Source organism: Macaca fascicularis, chromosome 17, assembly GCF_037993035.2.
Source record: "Macaca fascicularis isolate 582-1 chromosome 17, T2T-MFA8v1.1".
NCBI classification, from domain to species: Eukaryota; Metazoa; Chordata; class Mammalia; order Primates; family Cercopithecidae; genus Macaca; species Macaca fascicularis.
Genome location: NC_088391.1, coordinates 6,722,139 through 6,735,399, shown reverse-complemented (window position 1 = coordinate 6,735,399; position 13,261 = coordinate 6,722,139). Strand labels below are relative to the sequence as shown.

The 13,261-nt window shown below is 38.7% G+C and overlaps 1 protein-coding gene across 26 annotated transcripts in view; it reads right to left on the bottom strand.

The window, feature by feature from the left end:
• The window catches only part of WASF3 (WASP family member 3), a 136,448-nt gene that overhangs the window by 20,669 nt on the left and 102,518 nt on the right, over positions 1-13,261 (bottom strand). For all 26 annotated transcript variants that reach the window (XM_074021745.1, XM_045377376.2, XM_074021748.1 and 23 more), the window contains 2 exons: positions 2,432-2,566; positions 189-342 (listed from right to left, as the gene is read on the bottom strand). In XM_074021745.1, coding sequence (XP_073877846.1) covers positions 189-342; positions 2,432-2,566 — 289 coding nt within the window. The remainder of the gene's footprint in view (positions 1-188; positions 343-2,431; positions 2,567-13,261) is intronic.

The window sequence follows — 13,261 nt, the reverse complement described above, 5'->3', positions numbered from 1 at the left end:
TAATTATGTACCAATGAGTAGTTTCATTGTATATAATGCAATTATTATTTTCAAAGTTTGAAGTAATTCTGAATTTTAACCCAGATGAGCCATCAAGGACATTCCCACACAACGCATTAGCTTGCTCCCAGCTCTGCCCAGCTCTCCCCTCATCTCTAGGAAAGGTTCTGGCGCGCATGAAGCCATACCTGTATGGTGTCAGGATGTTCAGAGGCGGTGGCTTATCACTCTGGTTGTAAATATCAGCAACAGGATTAGGAATGCTGTTCTTTGAAACCACCTGCTGGTCTTGGACTGTGGAACTTTTGAAAGCTTTTTTCATGTTGATATCCTGTAGTGAGACTATTTAGAGAAAACCCCCCAGGTGAGTTATACAGAAATATTTTTAACTGTTTAGAAATAAGTACCACTTGACTTACAATCAAAAGCACCTCCTAGAACAACCAAATAATATTTTTATTGTCCATTTAAAACCATGCTTAATAGCATGTGCATTCCTTCCCTTTCACAGATAATAGCTATCACTATGAAATGAGGTCAAATCATGATTTTTTTTGTAGTAATCTAATTATTTCACTGACCCTAATATTAGAGTAACATTCTTTATTTAAATAGCACTTCTCAGAAATCACATAGGAATATAGCTATGAATGTTACAGGCACGTAAATGCACAGATTTCAATACCCTAAGGAAAACACCGTTCAAACAACATTAGTTTAAATATAATGCATGTGGGAAATACTTCTGCAAAAATTACACAAATGGAAATAACACATTAAGGTTTTCTGCAACAAACATTAAGGAAAGATGGCAAGGCTTTTCAACATGCATCTAGTCCCAAAAATTAAGTAGCTTGGTGGATGATACAAAATTACACTAAGGATTCAGAAAATTGGGGCCGGGTAAAGTTCTTTCTTGTGCTTGTACAGCACTTTACATTTCATTTATTAACTCATCTGACTTTCTTCAAACTTTTTGAGGTGGGCAGACTAGGCTATCAACCCACCTATTCAACCACTGAAGCTGGGCTTCAGAAATGTTAAGATTCCAAAAACTCCAGCGAAAAAGTGGCAAGACCAAAATAGAATACAGACTTCCTAACTTTCAGTCAAGTATTTCTTCTACTGTAACATCCATGACCAAGAAAAGTAATAAGGTAAAATCTTGTTTGGAAAAGGATTTTAAAGATATGACATGTACTATAAAATCTCATAAAATTTAATCTACAGATTAATCTTTTCCAGGGTAAGGTTATCATAAGCATTCTAATGGTAACAGCCAACAAAAAGATGAAGAAATATGAATAGCTATTAAAAATCACTTGTGATACTAATTTAAAACGTGAATGATTGGTTTAAGATGTTAAGATTTCCTTACCTGAACAGACCAAGTAATACTTATTGCTGGAAAAGTGAGTAACAATGCTTCTATAATGGATATTAAAATCAATGTTCTACATTTTTGTTATATTTGTAATTCACTAATGAAATTCTGACCTTTGAAAAAGACCTGAATATGAGGTAACATATATTTTTTAAATGATGAGGGATGACTCCTACAAATAACTACTTTAAAAAAAAAAAAGTATTATTTTTATCAATACTACTCTATAGATACAGCGCAAAAATCAGACACTAGGATCTTTACAAAGCAACAAGAGAAACTGTTAACTGCCATTATTTAAAAACTAAATTTTAACCTAAATATTTTTCTCAAAATAAATACGAAGTAGTATATTTTGTACTTTTTTAGCATATTTTCTCCAGCTCAATCTCAGTCTTTCATTCAAGATACTGAAAGTAAAATTTTTAAAAAGGGATTGTTGATAGTTTCAATTTTGTTGAGACTGACAATTTCAGGGTGTATCATCAAATGACTATCAGTTAACTATACAATGCTTGTCAATATTAACATTATTTTAAAGCCTGCAGCCTAAAGGCTTTCAGTAAATGCTATTTCTGAGAAGGTTAATAAAATTTCCAAATCAGCAGAATCACCAGGATTTTACAGGCATCAATCCTAAGAGCACCAGGTGCTTGTGTCACACAAGGTATGTGTAAGACTGTCTCGAGTGGACCATATCCCTAGAGTGGCTCTGTAATTTTTAGGTAAGAAACTATTTTAAAAATAACTATCAGTAACCTAAATTGAGGCTTCTAATACTGACTGTATTCAAAGAAGCCTTTAAAACAAATACTATATTGGTAATTTTCTTAAAAAAGAGTAGAGTATGAAGTAGACCAGATATGAATCTTTTCATTGTGAATTAACCCAAAGTTGTAGGTTTTTCCCCCTCACTATTCTTCTAGGAAAAGACATGATGAAACATCAGCATACCACCCCAAGGAAAAAGCAGTAATTACACTGCAATTAATTACTACCATCTTGTCAACATCACTTCTAGCTCACTGCTTTCAAGCAATTACCTACCCTCTTCCACTGTTGAATCCAGCTGGGTGACTTTGACAGCGAGGCGATCAATTCTGTCTTGAAGAGAATTTGCTCTGATGTAGAAGTTGTTAGCCTCATTAAACAACTCACCAAATATGTCTTCAGCATGTTTGCCTGTAGAATAAAATGAATGGAGAAGGCCATCTGTTAGGGAGCTGATGAAGCGGCCCTCACACATCCTCACCTGTCAACATGTGGGATTTTGTGCAAACGAGTATGAAAATAAAGTGTCACAGTCCAAGGCCTTTAGAACTTCTGAAGTTTATTAGAGATACTCTTATAAATCTGAAACTGACTCAAGGCTGTAGAATTTTAAAATACCCCAGATAGCATAGAATCTTTATTGCTATATGAGCTATCGCTCAAGTTGCTTCCCACTAATTCCAACTTAAGTTCTCATTTTTCATGCTTTAAGTGTACAATCTCAGGAACCAAACTTTCACTTTATTCCCCAAGATAACTGAATTATCATGTTGGCCTTTAAATTTGGGATTTTATCTCATTCACAATCAGAAACATTAGATATCTTATTTGTGCCTAACACTTTCCAATGGCATTAAATTCTTCCAATTAATATTTTGAAATCTAGGTATATAGTGCTAACTCACGCACTCTCTATAAACCAAGATTTTGAATTCTGAGTTAAATTTTTCTGCATGGCTCATTTCTACATTCCTCTTAGTGCTAGATATAACTCCCTCTTTTCTTAAAATGTAACATTTCTGAAAATTTAGCAAGCAAGATAAGAATCATTATCTGCTTACACTGAATTTCCAAATCCTAACACCGTTACTTTATCCATTCAACAAATATTAAATAGCTGCCTACTCTGAGTGGGTAAGACACATCTCACCTTAACTTTTCTGAAAGAGATACCTACCACTTCTTTTTATTTTTATTTTCTATTGGTTTACCACTCAAATGAGAAAGAGAACCTGAACCTCCCAGGAAGAAAACTTCATTAGAGTTAAGAATAACCCTAAAGTTCTCGTGGTGCTTTACAGTTTATACGTTGCTTTCACAGCCACTTTCTGTACCCTTTGCTATAATCCATGAGACCGTGAACTCCACCTGTGTGATGTCTCCTGCATACACCTGTTCAATGAATAAGTGAGTCTGGGAGGTAAACAGGAAGTTAATGTTTTCATTCTCTGGCTGACTAAACAGAGGATCAGAAAGGTGATCTGTCCAAATCCCATGGCTAGTACAAGGCAGAGATAGATGAAACAAAAATACAGTCTTCTAACTTTTAGTTCTCTGCTTTTATCACGTAGCTCCCTGGACTCCCTTGGCTGCAAACTTCATGAATTATTTCATGCCATGAAACACTCGATAATTTCTTATCTACTTAATGAAATGGACTAAAATATTTTACTGCTTAAATGGTTACACCTAGACACTGGGGATGAATTCTTACGAGTTTAAAATTAGTATAATTTCATAGATTCTGTGTAACTGTTTTAACAAGAAGAATTTCTCTTAGAAAATAAGAATAAATCAATAAACATGTACCCCATCCCTCACCAAAAAAGGAGAGAAAAATCCAGATTTCAGCCTTCAGCTAAGCAATAAATTGCTTCTCTTAAAGCTCAATATCCACAGCATGGTCTTCTGTGTTCACTTAATATTCTGTCGAAAGTTCCCATTCCCGTAATATGCAAAATGGTTCCACAAAGGCAAAAAAATAAAGCCTTCACACAAACTAGATACATTTTAACATACTATAACTAGCTGTGGCATCCAGAATTAATGCTCATTTACTGCTTTATGAACTCTTTCCTGAGCTCCAGACTTGTTATCTAATTAGCCACTGAGCATCTCCATGCTGATGTCTGTTAAGACTCTCAAATCCTGTGCAAGCTGAAATATAATTCCTTTTCACCTTACCTCAAACCTGCATCCCCATGTTGAAAAGCACCCACCATCCAAAATGAAGCCCAAGCCAGAAATGGTGTCACTGTGACAGCTCCCTCTCTCTATGGCTAACTCAACACCAAGTCTTGTCCCTTTACACCCACCGCCATCTTGCCCCAGACCCTCATTTCTCTCCTGAATTACATCAATAGCTTTTAGATTCACCTCCCACCCCTGAACCCATGCTTTGCACTGCTGCCAAATGATCTAACAGGAAGAACTGACTACGTCATTTCTATATGAATTCTTTACTGCTCCCCGTCATTTCAAGATAAAATCTAATAAGCCCCTCAGTATGACAAAGAAGGCCCTGTGCACCGCACTTCATTTCTTTTTTTTTCCCAGTTTTTAAAAAATAATTTCAACTTTTACTTTAGATTCAGAGGGTACATGTACAGGTTTGTTACATGGGTACACTGAGTGACCCTGCAGTCTGGGGAATGAATGATCCCTACCCAGGTAGTGAACATAGTATCCAAGAGACAGTTTGTCGGCCCTTGCCCCACTCTCTCTCTCCCCATCCAGTAGTCCCCAGTGTCTACTGTTCCCATTTTTATGTCTATGTGTACCCAATACTTAGCTCCCACTTGTAAGTGAGAACATGCAGTATTTGGTTTTCTGTTCCCGTGTTAATTCTCTTACAATAATGGCCTCCAGCTGCATCCATGTTGATGCAAAAGACATGACCTCATTCTTTATTATGGCTGTGTAGTATCCCATGATGTACCACATTTTCTTTACCCAATCCACCACTGACAGGTACTCAGGTAGATTCCATGTCTTTCTTACTGCAAATAGCACTGTGATGAACATACGAGTGCATGTGTCTTCTTGGTAAAATGATCCATTTTCCTTTGGGTCCATGCCCAGTAATGGAATTGCTGGACGGAATGGTACTTCTATTTTAAGTTCTCCTTTCCACAGTGGCTGAACTAATTTACATTCCCACCGTGTTTACAGTAAGTAAGCATTCCCTTTTTTCTGCAGCATTGCCAACATCTGTTATTTTTGACTTTTTAATAGTAGCCTTTCTAACTGGCCGCACCTCATTTCTGCCCTTGCCTGGTGCTCCAGCCAGAATGCACTACTTGCAGTCCCACACTTCTCCCACTTCCTCACACTCTGTCTGTGCTTCTGCACAGCTGCTCTGCTCCCTCTGCCTCACGCATGGGCACCCCCTTCCTCACAGTAATAGCTGACACTCCTGAGCACTCACGGGGCGGACCAAAGCCTACGTGTTTTACCTACCATTTCTCTTCTTACAAATCTGCCATGATTTCAGTCATTTTAACAGTTTTAAGAATGACTGAAATCCCTTTCACCACCACCTCTCATACCCATTAGGATGCCACTATTTAAAAAACAAAAACAAAAATGCAGAAAACTGTTGGTAAGAATGTGGAGAAATTAGAACCCTGTGCACTGTTTGTGAGAATGTAAAATGGTACAACTGCTGTGGAAAACTGTGTGGTGGTTCCCCCCCAAATTAAACATATGACCCAGCAACTCTACTTGAGTATATACCCATAAAGAAGTGCAAGCAAGGACTGAAGAGACGTTTGCATACCTATGTGCACAGAAGCATTATTCATAGTAGCAGAGGTGGAAGAACCTGAGTGTCCATCAATATATGAACGGATAAACAAAATGTAGTACACACATACAATGGAATATCATCCAGCCTTTAAAGGAAGGAAATTCTGACACATACTACAACATGGATGAACCTTGAGGATGACATTAGGCTAAGCAAAATAAACCAGTCACAAAAAGACAAATTCTGTATGATTCCACTTATATGAGGCATCTAAAGTAGTCCATTTCATAGAGACAGTAGAATGGTGGTTGCCAGAGGTCAGAGGAGGAGGGAAATGGGGAGTTCTTTAATGAGTGCAGAGTTTTACTTCTGCAAGATAACAACATTCTGGGGATCCGCTGCACAACCATGTGTACACAGTGGTTAACACTACTTGCTACAGTTTGGATGCTGGTTGCCTTCAAATCTCATACTGAAATGTGATCCCCAATGTTGGAGGTGAGACGTAATGGAATTTGTTTGGATCACGGGGGTGGATCCCTCATGAATAGACTAATGCCCTCCCTGAGTGAGCGAGTTTTACTCTAGCAGTTCCTGTGAGAGCTAGCTGTTAAAAAGAGCCTGGCAGCACCTCCGCTCCTTGTTTCCTCTCTCTCTCCATGTGCCCTCTGCACACACAGCTCCCCTTCACCTTCCTTCATCAGTGGAAACCTTCTGAGGCCTCACCAGAAGTAGATGCTGGTGCTATGCTTCCTATACAGCCTGCAGAATCATCACCTAAATAAACTTTTCTTTATAAGTTACCCAGCCTCAGGTATTCCTTTACAGCAACACACAAAGACGCTACTGGACTGTACACTTAAAAACGGTTCAGGTAAATTTAATGTTATGTAAATTTTATCACAATTTAAAAAAAAAAAAAAACCTGGAGAAGAAAATCATAAAAATCTAGAATTCTGCACTGAAAAAACCCTCCCTCTTCCCCTGCTCCTCACCCTATACTCTTTCTCTTCCCTTCACAGCAAAGCTCTGTCCTCGCCCCTTTCCCCATTCTGCCCAACCCCACGCCAGTCCTGTTTTTGCCCTATCACTCTATGAAAGGGCTGACCCAACTCGGCAGACCATCTCTCCCTGCTAAGTCAAGGGCCAGTTCCCAGGTCTCATCCATCCGGCCTCTTGTGGCACGGCCCAGTGCTGACCATGATGCCCAGGCCTGCCTGCCCGCCAAGAGCCTGCAGGTGCCCTCCCGCCTCACGGGCCCTCCACTCCCTCTGCTGCTTCCTCCCTCCCCAGACTCAAAACTCTGCAAGAGCCCAGAGCTCAAGGTCTTGGCTTTTTCTTTTTCTTTAACAAAAGTTCTTTTTGCTACAAAAACAAACAAACAAAAACTAATTACTTCTGCTTCTAAACCTAGTGTTTTAATATTTCCAAAAACTCCACTTTTAAAAACTACTGACACAGAAAAAAAGCTCTGTGTTAAATATTCCAACCTCTTCTCTTTTCCATCAACATTCATTTAGGCATCTCATCCGGCCTTATGGCTGTAAACACTTCCTCTATGCTGACGATTGCTAAATTTCTACCTCCAGATGGACCTCTTCCTGAGATCCTGGCGCATGTATCAAGCTCCTTACCGACGGCACCACTGGGTGTCTAATAACTGAACATATAACTTGGCCGGAATGGAGTCCACATACCCCCTCATAAGCCTGCTCCTCTCCTGTCTTCCCCTGTTGGAAGAGCCAGCTCCATTCTTCCTGTTGCTCCAGTCCCAGACTTTAGGGTCATCCTTGCCATCTCTCATTGCACTCACACTCCACACTGGCTCTCCAGCAAACTGTCACACACATCCATTTTCAGAATACATCCAGGGTCTGACTGCTCTGCACCACCTGCCCTGATCCTACCCTGCCCCAAGGCATAATCACCACTCGCCTCGACCTCCCTAACTGCCAAGGGATTGGCCTTCCAGCAACCTTGCCTCCATCCACGCCCCTGCTCAGAACACTCTCAACCAAGCAGCCCCAGCCATCTTGTCCAAACCAGCCTCAGGTCCTGTTGCTCCTCTGAGTTTTCAAATCCATTCTATGCCTTACCAATTCACTCAGAATAAAAGTTAAAGGCCAGATGACCACTTATAAGCTCCTACACAACCTAGCTCCGTTCACCTTAGGGCCTCATCTCCTATTAACTTCTCCCTTGCATGTCCCACTCCAACTACCCTGGCTTCCTCACTGTTTCTCAGACATGCCAAGCATCCCCCTTCTCCCGAGTTCTTTGCATTTCCAGTTCCTTCTGTGTAGACCACTTCTGCTCTAGAGACTACGTGGTTTGCTCCCTCACTTCATCTAGCTCTACACCCAAATGTCACCTTCTAAGTGAGGACTTCCTAGCAGCCCTGGCTAAATGCCATCACCTCATCCCACATGTGATCACACACCCCTCTTATCCCTGCTCTGCTGTATTTTCCTGCTTAGCACTAATCACCAAGTAATAAACTATGCACTTGTATGTATTCATCTTGTTTCCTGTCTGTCACCCATCACTAGAACATATGATCCACAAAGACAAGGATTCCCCTTAGCTCTGTGTACTGCTTTATCAGTCTCCAATGTCTAGAGCACGCCTGGCTTGTAGTAGGTACTCAGAAAAGATTTCAGAATAAGTGAATAAAAACACAAGAACTGAGTCCTGGCTAACTCAGGATGTAGACTGGGCTCTGTAAGAGCATTTGCCCCCCGCTGTGCTCCACAATGCCCTGAGCTGACCTGGATCACAGGACTCGTCAGAGAACTCTAATTTTGCCTTCATTCATCTAAGCTCTAGGAGAGCTGGAGCTCTGCCTTTCACCTCTGCACTGCTTGTGCTCAGCCAGTGCTCAACAACTACCAGCTGAATGAAAAACACATGATCTATGCCAGTGTTTCTTGCTAACAAGCACAAAGCGAACAAATGCTTCCTGCTCAAGGAAGGCTGGGCAATGAGGAGCTAAAGGATTAAACATGTTTCTATGCCTTGGGGTGTCTCAAAGTCATTAATAAGCTAATGTGCACTGACAATCTGCAAGAGAAGCATCTCACATATCATGTTCTTATAGCGACTGGGCCTGGAAACACCTAATAACTATTTCAAAACTACTGTTTTATAGAATCCATTTGGTGAAATGCTGGGTGATTTGTAGATGAACACCATGTTCCGAATGCTTCATATTCAAGTCTATCAGTTCTTTATTTCTCAATGTCTGACATAGTCACAAAATGAAACCAATTTTTGTGTTTCTGCTTGACCATTCACAGTTTAAAATAAATTTCTATATACACACATACTCCAGTGTAACTTAAAAGCTCCCATTCCATCCCCTTCGGCTGTACAGAAAACTAATTAATAGGGACAGCATATATACCAAGAATATGGGAGTGTATCCCATAGCCTCTTGCAAAAGTGACAACAATATTCTCAAAGCACAGCAACTACTATTGAGAACACCACCATGTACTCTCAGCTCAATGCTGTATAAGCAGAAAAGGACAGGCAACATTTGCCTCTATGTCCGATGCCTAACCCTACTTGAAAAATATGCAACTGATACTGCATTTCCACTCAGAAGTTCTCAATTTATAAAGGGACATAAAATTTAAAGACTTGCATAATTAATATTTTGCCAGCTGCTGAAAGCTGACAAGTGTCTGAAGAGAAAAAAATGGAAGGAGCTATATTTTCTGATGAATAAGAATAAAGTGTTATAATTACAGCCTTCAGTTTTGCAAACAGCAAATGATTTGAAAAGCTGAATTCTACTCACTCTTTCAATGGCAAGTCCATTAATAGCTAAACTAATTCTGAATTACGGACCACATTGAGGTAAATGCAATTTATTCATTCTTTGTTGACAAAGGTTCCACTTCTGGACTTACTAGTACCACATGAACTCATATCCAAGTACATCAGGTTGAGATAAATGCCTCTGTCAACTAAAGAAAAACCAGGCTTTTGAAGAATTCGAAAAATAGCTTTATTTGTAAGTCTTACTGAGGAATGTAACCCGGGAGAGGCTTCTCAGGAGTTGTTAGACTATTTTAAAGTAGTATTTTGGACCACAGTTTATATATAAGTGATGGTGGCCCTGCCTGTGTCTAGCAGGTACATCAAATGTGTTTAGAAGTTATATTAAATACTTTTACACCAACCTAATAGATGTTACAATAGAGTAAAATGTGAGGATACATCTGGTTATACATGATAAAAGCAAAATCAATAGACATTATCTTCTGCAGAGGAGAAGATAAGGGCTAGGATTATTGATTCACCTTTTTTGGAAAATGCAGTGATTTAGGCAGGGGATGCGGGAACCTGCACTCTACCCCGTGTATCATCTTTAGGGCATTCCTCCAGAGGGCTGCTCTCAGTTCTTGAGTCAGGCACTTTGTGAAGTTTTGTTGACAAGGGATTTTGTGAAATTCTGCTGGCAAAGAGCAAAGGGCTCACAAGTTCCCCCTTCTGGTCATAATTCCACCCTCTGGTTGTATCTACAAGAGCAGCAGTGATTGTATTATGTAGTCGGGAAGGCTCTTGTCTAGGAAAGTCCACAGTCTTTAGTCACAGTTGTCACAGTCGTAAGGAATGAGTATCTGGTTTGGTGTGTATACTCGTCTATTTATTGGAAAACACGTTTTGGACTGTATTTATTTTTTTAATTCATATGATCTCGTTTTTTGCTTGATGTCATTTTTTTCTGTACCTAATATTTTTTAATGGGACTATTACAAGGAACTATAGATTATATATGGTAGTATTTAAAATAAATTAATTTAAATAGCATAAAAGTGAGTTATAGATCGGAGAAAACATAACTAACAAAATTGGGATATATTTGTATACTAACTGCACTTTTAAATTAAAAATTTTTATAGAAGTACTGATGATTAATTTTTGTTTGGGTTAGAATAATACCTTTTTTTATTTCTTGGTGTTGGGAAGGTTTATTACCAGGAAGTCATGTTTCTTGGTGGGGAAAAATAACTTTGTTATTTATTGTAGGCTGGCCAGATTGTCAGTAATATGGGGTCAGTCATGACACAAAATTATATGTTATTTTTTGAATAATGAATTATTTTTAGTAACTGGGTGACAATTATTTTGGCCTTAGCCACTGATAAATAGTTTCTAAATTCTGGAGAGTTTTAGGTAAAGAGAGTTTAGGTAAAGAAAAAGGTAAATGTTTTAATTTGTTTACGAAACTATACTCAGTTGTTTAAAGACATGAATAGCTTAAAAGAAACTTTTCTTACTTTGGAAAACGAAGTATAAAGAAAATCACTAATATTTTGACTTTATCTCACACCTCTAAATTGCCAAAGCATAAAAACTGTACATGGATTTTTCAGCTGTATTTAAAAGTGAAGATTTACTGGAAACAACCAAGTTATCTTGTATGAGTCCTTCCCGGGGAACAAAAGAGCAGTCATAACTAGAGCTTTCATAAATTTCAGCACACACACTAGCACCTAGATCTCGGTTTGTCAAGATTTTGGCTTTTTGTTCTCCACTAAAAGGAAACAGGTTTCTTGGGAAAATGACTCCAGGGCGGAGGGTAGAAAACCACATGAGCCTAGAATGCACTGCTGTGCTAGAAAGAGTAAAGTGCTCAAAGGACTTGACTTCTGAGATTGGTGGGGAGATGTCAAAAGGACACAGAAGCCTGTCTGAAAGGGCTCCCACCAGCCAAATGTAGAAAAATGTAAGGATCAAAATAAGTCAATGGATTATAAACCACAGAATAAAACAATCCATCAGTCCATACTGATATAAATGAGCAAGTAAATAAATAGGGAAATAAGTGAAAGCATTTGCAGCAGAATGCTAACTAACTAATGTTGAAGAAATTATGGCATGACCAAAAAAATCATCATTCTGCAACCACCACAGCAACTGTTTCTGTCAAGGATCATCAGTGGATGCTGAGACTAGTGAGTTCAAAGAAGGATGGGAAACAGAACATTTATACAGTCTCAAAGTGTCTCCCCATATGATACTTTTTAATTACATAGGGAAAAAAATCTTTGCATTACAGAAACTTCGGGTAATCAATCCACTGATGAAAGTCAGTATCACCAGTTATGGCACAAGCAGACACACGAGCTTCCTAATGAAACGCACAGGGGAGGACACATCATCCCCGTGTGGTATTTCTGTCAATATCCTAAATCTAGTCACGAGGAAATATGAGAAAATCCAGACCAAGGGACATTCCATAACATAAATGCTGGTTCCCTTCTAAAGCATCAAGGTCATAAAAGTCACAGAAAGACTGAGGAACTATTTCAGATTAAAGGAAACAAAAAAAGAGATCATTTTTAATATATATGCATACATGCATATGTATGGTGGGAAAGTGGAAGAGAGGTCTGAGAAAAAGAAGAAACGTAAAACAAAATCTGGGTGAAAGCTTATGGAAATTATTTGTACTGTTTTTGATCTTTTTAAAGTCTAAAATCATTTCAAAATGAAAAGTTAAAAAACAAACTTCATTATAGTATCTGTAATGTCAGTTCCTATTGAATTCCATAAAATAACAAGTCATAATATTGGGCTTAAAGTTTTTTCCCTCTTTTTTAAAAGTATTTTTTCTCCTATAAAAGCAATACATGCTTATTGTAAGAAATACAGAAAATACAGGAAAGTAAACAGTAGGAAAAATGACCCAAAGTCCAATTAAAGACTCTACTGCTACCATCCTGATTATAAAACACATGCTCATGATGGAAAATTTGAAAAATTCAGAAAAATAAAAAGAAACGTCAACCATAATTAACTACAATTAACTTTTAAAATACTTCATTACAATATTCTTTCTAAGCATTTTAAGAACTAACAGACATTGATTATTAAGCGTATTCATTTTTTCAGCAAATATTCAAGCATTCACTGTGTATCAGGCCTTGTCCTTGTTGCTTGAAGAAATACACTTGTGGACACAGGCCCTGTTCTCATGAAGGGTATATTACGGTTGAGGAAAACAGACAATAAACAAGCAATGTGACTGGTGAAAATAAGCACTACGGGGAAAATAAAGCCGTATTTTTTTATAGAGAACAGAGTGGAAGGAAGTGGGTGGTGGTATTTCAGTGGTCACAAAAGGCCTCTTTGATAAGATTGTATCAACTGACTGAAGAGGGGGAAGATGAATATCTAGGGCAAGAACCTTCCAGACAGAAGACAAATACATGCTTGGTGTATATGAGCAACATCAAGGAGGCCAGTGTGGCTAAAGCCCAGCGAGTGATGGGGAAAAGGGCAGAAGAAGAGGACAGAGAAACGGATGCCCTTCCCTTTGTGTTGGGGAGGGGGTTGAGGGGAGT